This window comes from Mixophyes fleayi, chromosome 8, assembly GCF_038048845.1.
Source record: "Mixophyes fleayi isolate aMixFle1 chromosome 8, aMixFle1.hap1, whole genome shotgun sequence".
NCBI classification, from domain to species: Eukaryota; Metazoa; Chordata; class Amphibia; order Anura; family Limnodynastidae; genus Mixophyes; species Mixophyes fleayi.
In genome coordinates, this window is record NC_134409.1 from 41780651 (window position 1) to 41793809 (window position 13159).

Consider the following 13159-nt stretch of genomic DNA (forward strand, 5'->3'; position numbering starts at 1 on the left):
AAAAGCTCCCACTTGCCAACACCAAAGGGTATGTAACTGCTGCCTACAACAACAAATGGTGGCTCAGATTTATTCTGAAGAAAGATGAAAATATCGATGAAGTGAAAGGGACATTCCTCCATCCAGCTGGTCCATCACCATCTTTTTCTTACTCAAGGAAGCCGGATGTTTTATGGATTACTTATGGTAGATGTTCTGTGTAAGGTGAATGTTAACTCAAACAGGTCTAATGTACACCCTTTCTGAAATGGAAAGACTAAGCACAAATGAAGCCTTTTTTCCAACTCATCAAGTAGCACCATCCATCCAGAGCAGCAGCACCAAATGCTAATGATGAGTAGTAAGTGTTCTTACAGTAAGTGAAAGACATACAATTTTCACAAATGTTTTAAATATTTCAGTATTAACATTGTGTCATTGTACATAACATATATCAAAGGAAATGTTTAAGGAACCAAAAAGGTAATGAACAGGCCTCGATAGTTCCCATTTTCATTATTTTAACAAACAGTCCAAAATGAAAGCTCTTGTAGCAGATGATCCCAAAATAAAAGTTAGGGGACTTATTAACTACAGTCAGAATGACCCAGCAGCAAGAACCCATGATTTGCACACATAGGTCACCTTTTGTTCAACCACTTATAACATTTCTTAAAACCATATTATATGTATGTCAGGCCAATGACCACGAACTTGCAATGCAAAATCATCGAAACAGGAAGATGCCCTATGCAATTGTTAGGCCATCTGATCTGTGCACTGCTGCTGTAATGCAAGTTTTCTGTGAGCAATTTAGGAGACCAAGGAGTTTAGATCGATCAAAGGAATTTTAGGAGATGATGCTGAAGGTAAATATCTGTCCAGGAGTCCATAAGGCCTTATTTATGTCTCAAGATGTTTCATTAATAAAAACAAACACCAAATAAATCATTCAGATTACACACGAAAATGAACCAAAAACTGGGAAGACAATGTTTTGTTTTTATTTTACAGTCCAATTTACACAAGTTCCAATTGTGCTTCAATATATTTCATTTTTTTTTTAAATCGTTCTTGGTCTCTACATTTATTCTAAGAAATATTAAATATATTTATAAAACAATACAAAATAAAGTGTGACGGTGGTATGCCTTGAGGTCTTTGTCCTCCCCCATATACATTCACTAGATAAAAACATTCTTATATTAATTTTAAGGCTTTCTATATCAGAATCATTCTGGTTATACTAAAGGCTGTTTACTAACGTAAGGACAATAAAAAGAAACAAAAAAACAAAATGAACCAATGCTGTTAAGATAAATACCTTATTACAGCAGATCTGCGTACAAATGTTCATATTGTATTATAAGACGGTTTTTCACCTTTGAGAGGGAGAACAACAATTCCCCTTTGTTCAGACATATTAGGTAAACAAGGTTCCCTCCCTAACTTCCCAGCAATCAGTGCTTGTATCCATCCATGGCTTGGAGATGCTGTAAAATAACAGATTGCACCTGACTGTACAAGGAAAAGTGGTGCATGATTGTAAGGTTGTTGTTAACTGTACTGTCAGTCCAAGTCAGGGATTTATTTAGTGACCTAATTAAAGACAGCAATCCTTGTAGAATAAAGAATTATGGGTTATGGGGGTGGCCATGACAGCTGAAACTCGTAAATGACGATGGTACCATGGTAAAGTGGCAAAAAACTCAACAATATCAACATTCTCTTTAAAAGTTCAAATAACTAAGCACCGGAATAATCAACTGCTTCACCTGATCAATGGCATTTTAGAGAATGGTTATCAATAGAGCAAGTGACTCTAAACATAACACTCAAGACACTGCAAGGGAATGTCACATTCTTTCTTCAGAACTAAATGTATGAATAAAGCATTTGGCACAAAAACCGCATTTATTTTACAAATAGGGCGAAAAAGAAAAAAAAACCTGATAAAGAAGAGAGAGAAAAAAAAGAAGCTAGTCACCAACAACAAACATAAATGGAGTACAAAATGGTGTTGACATCTTCCAATTCATGGCAAAAGTTTGTTGAAACTGACAAATCAGTCGGTATAGAGTTCTGAAAACACATTCCGCATAGTCAAAAACAGAATCTTGTGACCACGGAGTGTTTTTTTTTCATGCAAGAGTTGGCAGTACTGTCAGAGGCCAGTTTAATATGGCTGAAATTCATAGAAGACATTTATACACATCTACTTTTATATCAAGTTAATTGCATATAAATATTTTTTGTTTGCTGTAAATCGGCACTTTAGGAGAAAAAAACCAAAACAAAAATAAGTCAATTAAGTAGCTCTAGGTAGGTAATTGGCACTTTGCCTTTCTGGTTGCCTCTCTCGCCCATCAACCAATCAGAATCCATCCCAGGCATGCTGTACACTGTTATGACCTAAAAATAAAGAGAAAAAAAAAAATTGTAAATGATAAATCAAACAAATATTTTTTCCCAATTTAAAGAATGCTACTCGCAATCCAAAATTTTGGATGCCATTCAAATTGAAATGTAATATTCCAGGCACTTGTGGTACAGAGATTCTATGATTCAGCAGGTCTCACCTAAGGCTTTGCGAGTCCCAAGTAGTGTTATTGACACTCATTCTACATTACCTATTAGTTTCAGTGTCAACAACTCTGCTTGTTGTTAGAAAAGGCCTCTCCTAAGGTTGAGAGCAGAGCTGCGGTGCTCTTGTATATTGGGGAAGTATCAAGACTGGACTAATGCTTGCTCTAGGGGGGGTCCAAGAATCTGTCTTTAGGGTTGACAGACTGTCATATATACAACAGTCTATTGTGGACCACCTCTTTTGGGATCCCAAAACAGTGGCACACTGACACTTGTGTGGTCTCAAAATTTAGGGGGGAAAGAAGTTGACGACCACCATTCTTAAATACGGAGAACAACTAAACTTTTAACTGGGTACAAGTCGCAAAATGATCTCACTAATGCTCAAACTGCTTTAATGTCAGAAGATGTAGCATTCATCTGCTCAATGTAATGACTTGTTACATGATGTGCATCTCCTATTAAGGTCTATTCAGCACTTACATACAGGTCAGAAAGTCATTGTGTTGCCTGAGCTAGTATTTCTGAGAATGTATATTACCATTTCATCACCTCTGAGACATGAGGTGCAAAGTGCTCATAAAACGGCTACTACTCCGCTGTGTAGATCACGGGCACATAAATACACTGCATTTTCCTTATTTCTAGTTACATTACATTTTCAACTGCACTTTATACTACTTAGAATAAAAGTAGATTACATTATCAATTCACTTTTAAAAAAGTACACTTACAATATTAAAACGATAAATGAATATTTAGCAGTTAAAAAGTGACCTCTTAGCTCATCAAAGCAATTACCTCATCTGCGAGAAGTGATAGCTCACTGCTGTTTGCAGCATCATAATCATACAGAACTCTGGCCTTTCTGTTACCACTTGCTGCTTTCAGCTCACTGAAGCCTGATGTGACAACAGAATTGCTTGCAGCAGGTAATGATGCGGAGGCAGAGATTGACGGGAGAGGAGCATTTTGCATAGGCGTTAAGGATGACTGATTATTGTTGGATGCAAACGTTGATGGAAAGCTGGCGATACAAGAAACACAGAAATGGCTAATGAAATCACTGTCCCTTTAATAGCACTAATCATTTTAAAATGTTTTGTCAAATGTCCTTGATGTGTCTGCACATGCTCTTCACTCATGTGTATGACTGGATGCATTCTTCCTGCATTCTGTGAAATGACAGACGGACATTACTGAGATAATGAAACTGCCAAATACAGTTCATTATAGTCCATCGGAATGCTAGAAACCGTGATACTTGAGGTTTATACAAACCATGGCATGTTCTAACAAGTCTTTCTTTAACAACTGGATGAAAAATGCATGTCAAATGAAACTTTCCTAGCACACGTGTTTTGAAGCACTTACATATTAGGAGTTTAGGAATGCATCTTGCTGCACTAATTAACCATTGTGAACACATGACAAATAGTCAGAGAAAACAAAAGTCGTATTGTGTGCAGTTTGTAATGACGTAAAACATAAGAAACAAATGATTTTTACTAAAACACCAATTTTGCACATAGTATATTAGCATAAAGTAAATGAAACAAATAAGAATAATGAAGTACCAGTATTTGGTTGGCCCAACTTTGACATCTGCCCCCAAACCATTAGATACGCTCTTTGCCAGTTTATCCAGGATTTTTCAAACCGCATTTGGTACCAAACTTCACTGAAAAGTGTTCCATTCAGTCACATTGGATAATGGACGGGTTCTGGACTTTCTTTCCAGCACATCCCACAGGTACTCAACGGTATAAAGATCCAGTATTATTCTTTGTTAGTCATGATTCCCTCAATAAATTCCAGTTTGCAATTCCATTCACCGCAGAGCCAATGCCGCGCCACCCCCCAGGCAATCGCAGAGCCAATGCCGCGCCACCCCCCAGGCAATCGCAGAGCCAATGCCGCGCCACCCCCCAGGCAATCGCAGAGCCAATGCCGCGCCACCCCCCAGGCAATCGCAGAGCCAATGCCGCGCCACCCCCCAGGCAATCGCAGAGCCAATGCCGCGCCACCCCCCAGGCAATCGCAGAGCCAATGTCGTGCTTCGTAGTTTGTCTGATACATTCTGGTTTCAGGACCTTATTGCACTTCCTCTGCCACCTCCATGTGGCAGTCACTCCCAAATAAATTAAACTTTTATTTTTTTCAGTAAACAAAACTCAATGGCTAAAGTCCATTGGTTTGGAAATATTGGCAATAAGTAACTCCAGTCTTTTCTTATGTTGAGGATCGTATTTTTCCATCTTGCGGTTTGTGCAGTAAAGCAGTGCTTATGAAGGACATTTCTCAGAGTTTGTGCCGTTACTTGGACAGCTGCTTTAGTGCACTGCTTTTCCTCACATCCAGGAGTTACCTCTTGGCTGAATCCCCCTCCCTTTCCTGGTTGGTTTTCAATGTGGCTGTTCTTTAAAGCATTTTACAATATTACCAACTACCAATGAAGGCATTTTAGTTTATATGTTTCGGACATTACAATTTTCCTTTTTTGGTAAAGTTAATCACTAGTTGCCTCTCGCTCAAACATCTCTCTTTGGTTTTCATGTTGATCACTATTAATAAGTAAAAGTTAAATAGCTAGTGGAATATAAGTATTGCAAATTAGGTCAGTTTACACAAATATTTATTTTGAATTGTAAAATAAATGCAGCTTTTCACTATTAGACAAGATTAATAATATTGGACAGATTTTCTTAAATATTTTTTTATTAAGTATTCAAAATACTTTGTTATATATGCACAAGATATGAATAAAATATGATAAATGGCATCTTCCCCAATAATTGTGTACACATTATGTAGACAGAGCAAGACTGTATGCATGTGTCTAGGCGGAATACTTTCCATGCAGTCTTAATAGCAATTATCTTTGCATTATTTGACTTATGGATTGATCCTGCAGAAGATGGGAGTTCTATAAACTAATGAACAGTATAAATATTGTTACATAACGCAGATCAGTGATGGGCAACCTGTAACACGTCCAGGGATGCTCATTACCTTTAATCTACAAAATGACCTCCACACCCCGACATCACTTTCCCCATAATGCCCTCTGTCCCTACATGCCAAAAAACTTGTGCTCCAAAACTCCCTTCACCACTCAATGCCCCAACTCAGTGGAAGCCAGTGATCACTCACTACTAATATAGTACCCAAAATAGTCACTAATTAAATTTATTTACAGTAACCCAAAAATTACTTACAGCTCAAGGACACCAACATTCTTATAGTGTTTTTGAGGGCCATATATATTTACATAAAAAAAAATAGGTTTACAGTTTCCTAATTTAAAGATTATGAGTGGTGCAGATTTGTTTTTTGACAGAGGTAAAGTATCAGGGGTATTTCTCCATGATATTTTTGGACACAGGGCTTACACTATACTAGATATCTACTGCTGACATATGGTCATTCATTGATATAATGAACCTACAGACTGTTACTAGGTGGTTTTATACCTTCTGAATTGGTCAAAACCTCTGTCTCATGAAATGCTACAAGCACCTGAGCTATTTTATAAAACTGAAAGAACTTGTATACACTGGAGTCCTCAGAGGACGGAGGGAGACCCACCTGGTGCAGACAACACTGCACCCTCCTCCTCTGATGTGCTACGTGGCCTCCCTGACGCAGGATCCGTCTCATTTTCAGCTTTATAGCATAAAGACGACAATAAGTCGTTCCAGGAGCATAAGAGCCAGAGTTGTAGGTGAAGGCTCACTGGGGCCCATAGACCACCTACTGCCAAACAATCACTAGCCTATATGAAATGCATCATTCTATAAAGACAGTCTTATCAATTCACAAGTAAAAGCCCATACAAATCACAGTTATGTAAATACTTCACAGCGACATTTGTACAACACATTGGTAAAACAAGGCGACCCTCACAATCTGGCAATTTGCATGCAAATTATAGTTAAAGTGTGTGCATGTATAATATATATATATATATATATATATATATATATATATATATATATATATATATATATATAAAAATAAATAGACCTTCAGGTAGAGGTGAGATTGCAATTCATCTTGACATCACTCTTCATAGAACAATGTAAAATAAGAATTATTGCAAGAGACTTATGCCTGTATATAGGTATTATACGCACTCCAGTTTTTTGTTTTGTTAACGAAATAAGCCAGTCTTTTTTTTTATTAAATAAGCTAGGGTCAGCATCAAATAGGCATTGCTTAATTTCATACAGAACAGTCTGAATTTCTATTTTTTTTAATCCATAATCCAGACATTTCCTCTCTATCATGCCTCCCGAGATCCTTACAGCATGAGTAGTTTGTCACATCACATGACTGGTGATTTGTCTGGTTGTGACACCAGGATATCACTCAAGGCAGGACCCATGTCATTTATACTGTTACTTGGGTCCTTCTTGGACCAGAATTAATTGAAAACTAAGGACACTCTGGACAAGCATGAAAAGATGAAATTAATAAAGATAGATGCTCAGAACCTTGTCAAACGCACATTAAAAGTAATGTGAAGTAGGTGGCTTTGTATTAATGGTTACAAACACACACACACAAAACAATCAAGTAGTTACCTGCCAAGTTGTTTCTGAAGGTCCAGCATATATTGATAACATTGTGCAAAATAGGTCATCTGGGCTTCCACAAAGTCATTCAGACAGCGAAGGTGATGTGCCTATATTGAATCACAATGTACATTATAGTTATTTGATGCACAACAACTGTATAACTGTATCAACTGTCAGCCATCAATGTTGCCATACTTTTAGCTGTGCACTTAATCAGTGAGCATACACAGAGCAGGTGGTGGGACCAAACTTCATTTAGGTTGACAAATGACTATTGCCTTCAATTCATGAAACTTAAATTAAATTTTTTTTTGTTTTAGTATTTTTTAATAATCCCCAATTGACAAGATAAAATACAGATGATTTCTGTTTATTTCTCTTTTTTTTTAGCTGTCACGTACTGGGAAAAAAAAGCATTAAAAAAAGATACAAACAAAACTTTCCTGCTACACTACGTCTAAAATATATAAAACAGTTTAAGGTAAAGGTCTGCCTGTTCTACTGTTGCAAAAGGGAGATGTCAAAGATCAGACTAGTATCTTTTTAAACTCACTTGATACAGACTGGTTTATTTTCTCTTTCCAACTGGGGAAAATGAAAAGCAAAGGTGGAATCCCCCTTTTAAATTAAATTCTAGGAATAATGAAGAAATTTAAAACTACTAATATAGAGATGTGTAACTAGTTATTTTGTATAGTCTTCTTTTCCATCTAAATATTATGAAATAATGCATGTGTAGTTGGCTAATATTAGATCATATCTCATATACCAATGAAGCCCTTTACTTGGTAAGAATGACTAGAGGGAGTAGTTTAGTACATAGAACAACAAGAGGAAGCGCAGAAAAAGCCACAGAGTAGCAGCTACTAAAGAACTGTTAGAACCAATGTCACACTAAGTAACAATCCTTTCTACCACAGCTTAGAAGGGATATTATTAACTTTCATTATGTAGGTCAGTGTAGGACCAGCAGGCAATGAGGTACCCTTGATGCTGGAATGCAGGCTTAAATGTTTTGCTCAAAATATGAACCAATACCTCATGTTTTCATTTTGCTAGGTACGCACAAATATGCAGTGCGTTAAGAATAAGTGTTGACAACAACTGTCTTTGTTTTGTATATATATGGGGCAGTTATATTGCCATACAGCTGGTACCATATATAATATGGGATTAATCTTGCAGTTTTATTTCTTTGCTAACTTTCATTACCAACCAATATCACAAACCTGTTGCCAATTTTGTGGTTAAATAAAATGATCTTTAAATTCATATAGCAATAACAAAACAATGTATGTAAGAACATCTCTACACACTCAGGAATAGTGTTCAGAAAATACTCACATGTGTACTGCTTATGCCTTCTAGCAGTAACCTAGTAATCTCAGCCTGACGGTCAAATTCACTTTGTGTGATTCTGAGTTCCTGTTCAGCCTTGAAAAAGAAAACAGCAAATACAAATGAGTTTCAATGTTTTACGTCAGAAAGACAGACCGTCAAACTGATCACTACCACATAATACTCCGCCACTTTATGTGCTCCATCAACTAACCTGCACAAGATGCAATGACACGTGTGCCGATTTCACCAGCTAGAACTCACTAAATGCAGCTTACATGTGTGGCTTTTACACTGAACAATAAACATGGGAGCTCATCTGTCAAAACGCCCACCCCCCAACTTACTAAACCAATGTTCCCAGTGATCTATTCAGTTTAAATAATGAAGTAACCACATAAATCAAGGTACCTCAAATAACTGCTAATACAGACCACTGAGCAATAACCAAAATATTTCACTGATGATTACGCAATACAAAGTATTCAAAGCAGTATTGTTCGCAGTTTATTTATACAACAAGCATATTAGGCAGTACAGAACTTTGTAATCTCCAATGGGGCATGGACTACTTTGAATGACTAACACAATTCCCTTCCTCACACAGTTGAGGGTCAATTTTGTCAGAAGCCAATTAAGTTCCCGACATACTGGTTAGTCTACTGCATAAATAACAAACAAAAAAAAACAACACTTGGCTTCATAGCCAGAGGCTGCAGAGGTAGGAGGGAGACCACGTGGTGCAGACGACACTGCACGCCCTCCTGCTCTGGCACTGTGTGAACTCCTTACACTGTGCAGAGGTTGTCACATGACTTGGACTGCGGCTGCTTTCAGTTTTATTCTATGCTTTATGACATTTTTTGCTACAAGTCAGAGCAGGGGGTACAGAGTTGTGGGCTGCAGGAGAAGACTCGCCGGGCCACCGACAGCCTCCCTGCTGCCATTCACTTATCTGGAGCCTTGCCATACGTTTGTGAATGTGTTTTGGCCATGTTGCATTTGCATACAATCATGCACCAGGATTGAAGGGAGCAGTAGGGATGATTTATTCCTAAGAGGATCATACAACAGACTGTACCGATTATCTGGACTGCAAAGATAGTAAAATGTGAGAAAGTGGACAAGCATATTGCAAATAAACACAGAATATGGAATGGGCTGCCTTTGCATACAAGGGACATTGCAGGATGTTGCATGCACTTTGTATGACAGACGCAATATACAGTATCTGCCAATCTGGGGTCATTTAAGAGGTTCAGATAAAAATATCAACTGAAAGAGTTTGTCCCCTTCACATGACTAAGTAACTTGTCTTGTCTGCCTGCAGATTACACTAAGGGGGGTGTTCAATTGTTTGCGAGATCGGGAAAATACTCGCGCTCTAAAAATATTACCGGTAATACGGTAATATTGCACGTAAATACCGTTAATACGGTAATTTCTATGCGGATCTTCACTTGTGGCTCACGGAGCTGCGAGCAAAAATCAGCGGCGAAATGACCGTGGTAACGGCAATACAGCGCAGAAAATTGCGGGTAATTAAATCTGCCCCATAGTGTATAATCAGATGTATGCGAACTTATATAGCCTAAACACGGAAAACTTTTTAAAATGTGTCAGGAATTTTAAGTGTCCCATATGTACAGCATAAACATTGAAATTAAATATTCTTAAAATATATTTGAGGAATTATTATTATCATCATTTATTTATATAGAGCCACTAATTCTGCAGCACTGTACAGAGAACTCACTCACATCAGTCCCTGCCCCATTGGGGCTTACAGTCTAAATTTCCTAACAGACAGAGACACACAGGGTCAATTTGTTAACAGCCAATTAACCTACCAGTATTTTTTTGGAGTGTGGGAGGAAACCCACGCAAACACGGGGAGAACATATAAACTCCTCACAGATAAGGCCATGGTCGGAAATTGAACTCATGACCCCAGTGCTGTAAGGCAGAAGTGCTAACCACTTAGCCACCGTGCAAATGCATCCAGTTAGAACCCGAGGATAGAGTAACCAAGCACCTGCTCACATTAAACATCTTAAATGTTGGTGTATTCCCAATAGAATATGCAACAGCTCACAAATACAATTATATGTTCTACTACACAATCAGGTTCCTTAAAGACCATAAAAAACAAATAAATGAAAGAAAGAAAACATACAAACTTCTCACAGATAAGGCAATGGTCAGGAATTGAAGTCATGACCCAATGCTGTAAGGCAGAAGTGCTAACCACTTAGCCAAGTACTATCTCCACATATTCTGTGCACATCTTCTTTCCTATGCATTGTTAAAAAAAAAAAATTTCTACTTTGGGGAATGTAACCTATCATTCACACCACTGTATACTGCATTTCACTATTTCTGGGGGCGATTATACCAGCTATCCCACAGAGCACAGAAGACTTGTATTTCCCTACTGTAGTCATTAAGGGGAAGTAAAACATGCTGAATACATATTTTAAAATTCCAAATAAGCAGCATCTATTTATACATTTGAATGGGAATGATTCAATCGGTTAAACAATGTTAGCTGCCATCACAGTGATCTCATTTGAATGGGCAGTACTGCATGGCTTCCAGCATAACACACATTAAGAAATAACTGGCACTCAGCTTTGAAATGTATCATTTTATTATTCTCTAGAAGCAGTTCATATCTGACTCAGCAGGGCCAGAGGCATCCAGTCCATGAGAACATATATCTGAAATATATATGCAATATATTAGGCAGACTATAGATAGTACCTGATGTATATTGAGTGCAGATGTTCAAAGTGCTCTGCTTTTTTTATATACATTTTCCGTTGCAGTTCTGTGCTTAATTTATCACACAGCAACGGCAAACGCAGAATGGGGCCGGCACATTTCCACTTAAAAGGTACAATGCCAGTGTTTTCTGCTTTTTAAACAGCAACGTTTATACCGCTATAACCTGAAGCATTTGTGTTTCCTGCAAAAAAACAGACTTGCACATGGAAGCATTGGTCTCGGCTTCACTGATCTTGGTTCTCACGTCATGGGAAAATGGGTGAGGCTGCCTGCCGAGGTGGTCATTTAAGGCATGTCTGCTCTCTACAAATGTCATATTATTATTAATTTTTATTTATAGGGCGCCACAAAGTATCCGTAGCGCCGTACAAGGACAAACAATGGCACAGTACAAGGTGAAACAGCACAGTACAAGTAACAGTAAGCACTATAACTCTGGGGGCTCAGGCACAGCATGGAAGAGAGGTAGGGAGGGGAAAAGTGAGTACAGGCAGGTAACTATGGCCCAAGAGGGTGGGCACGGATGACAGGTTGAAAGTCACTGAGGGGAGCGGAGAGAAGCGAGAGGAGACAGAGAGCAGAGGGACCGAGAGGAGGTGAGCCGAGTAGCTGGAGAGCGCAGTTAAAAGTGATGGAAACAGGAGGTAGGAGAGCCCTGCTCAAAGGAGCGAACAATCTAAAGGGAGGGGAAGACAGACAGACACATGGATGAGACGGAGACGGAGTCGAGGAAGGGGGAGAAGGGATGAGAAAGAGAGGTAGCCGCCCGGTGGGAGTTTAGGCATGAGACTGGAAGGCTTTAAAGGAAAAGGTGGGTTTTTAATGTTCTTTTGAAAGAGGACAGATTAGGGGAAGTTCTGATGGAGCGGGGGAGCTTGTTCCAATGGAGGGGAGCGGCGCGGGAGAAGTCTTGGATACGTGCGTGAGAGGAGGTAATCAGAGAGGAAGAGAGGCGACGATCACAGTGAGCGGGAGGGAGTGTGAATAGAGAGAAGGTTAGAGATGTAGGGAGCAGTGGAGTTGGCGAGGGCCTTGTAAGTCAGAGTGAGGAGCTTGAAAAGGATTCTGTAGTGGAAGGGGAGCCAGTGAAGGGCTTGGTAGAGTGGGGGGATACAGAGGTGGAACGGCGAGAGAGGAAAATAAGCCTAGCAGCGGCGTTAAGTACAGATCCAAGGGGAGCGAGATGAGAGAGGGGGAGGCCGATAAGGAGAAGGTTGCAGTAGTCCAAGCGGGAGATAATCAGAGAGCGGACGAGAGATTTGGTGGCATCCTGGGAGAGGAAGGGCCGAATGCGGGCAATGTTGGGAAGCTGGAAACGGCAGGATTTGGCGAGAGAGTGAATGTGAGGGGCAAAGTAGAGAGAGGAGTCGAGGATGACACCTAGACAGTGGAGTTGGGGAACAGGGGAGATAGATGAGTTGTCAACAGTGATAGAGATGTCAGAGGGGAAGGAGGTACGAGAGGGAGGAAAGACAATGAGTTCAGGTTTAGCAAGATTGAGTTTAAGAAATCTAGAGGACATCCAGGAGGAGATGGCAGAGAGGCATGCAGATACCCTGGAGAAAAGGGAGGGAGAGAGATCAGGAGAGGAAAGGTAGAGTTGAGTGTCATCAGTATAAAGGTGGTACTTGAGGCCGAAGGAGCTGATGAGTGCACCCAGAGAAGAGGTGTATAGTGAGAATAGTAAGGGTCCAAGGACAGACCCCGACTGGAAGGGAGGAAGAGGGGGGGGGAGAGAGAATCAGAGGTGGAAACAGAGAAGGAACAGTCGGCAAGGTAAGAGGTGAACCAGGAGAGGACGGTACCGGAGAGGCCAATGGACTAAAGGGTGTGAAACAGGAGGGGGTGGTCAACGGTGTCAAAGGCCGCTGAGGGGTCGAGGAGAATCA

The 13159-nt window shown here is 39.6% G+C and overlaps 1 protein-coding gene and 1 long non-coding RNA gene across 5 annotated transcripts in view; both read right to left on the reverse strand.

Moving 5' to 3' along the window:
* Positions 1-961: 961 nt before the first annotated feature.
* Positions 962-13159, reverse strand: part of SH3GLB1 (SH3 domain containing GRB2 like, endophilin B1) — a 44224-nt gene continuing 32026 nt past the window's right edge. For all 4 annotated transcript variants that reach the window (XM_075182428.1, XM_075182427.1, XM_075182429.1 and 1 more), the window contains 4 exons: positions 8490-8579; positions 7152-7252; positions 3367-3592; positions 962-2391 (listed from right to left, as the gene is read on the reverse strand). In XM_075182428.1, the coding sequence (XP_075038529.1) occupies positions 2284-2391; positions 3367-3592; positions 7152-7252; positions 8490-8579 (525 nt within the window). In that variant the 3' untranslated portion in view covers positions 962-2283. The remainder of the gene's footprint in view (positions 2392-3366; positions 3593-7151; positions 7253-8489; positions 8580-13159) is intronic.
* Positions 8978-11834, reverse strand: LOC142099209 (uncharacterized). Its single transcript, XR_012678491.1, has 2 exons — positions 9456-11834; positions 8978-9247 (listed from the first exon to the last, which is right to left on the reverse strand). It is a non-coding gene; the product is annotated as an uncharacterized LOC142099209 (long non-coding RNA).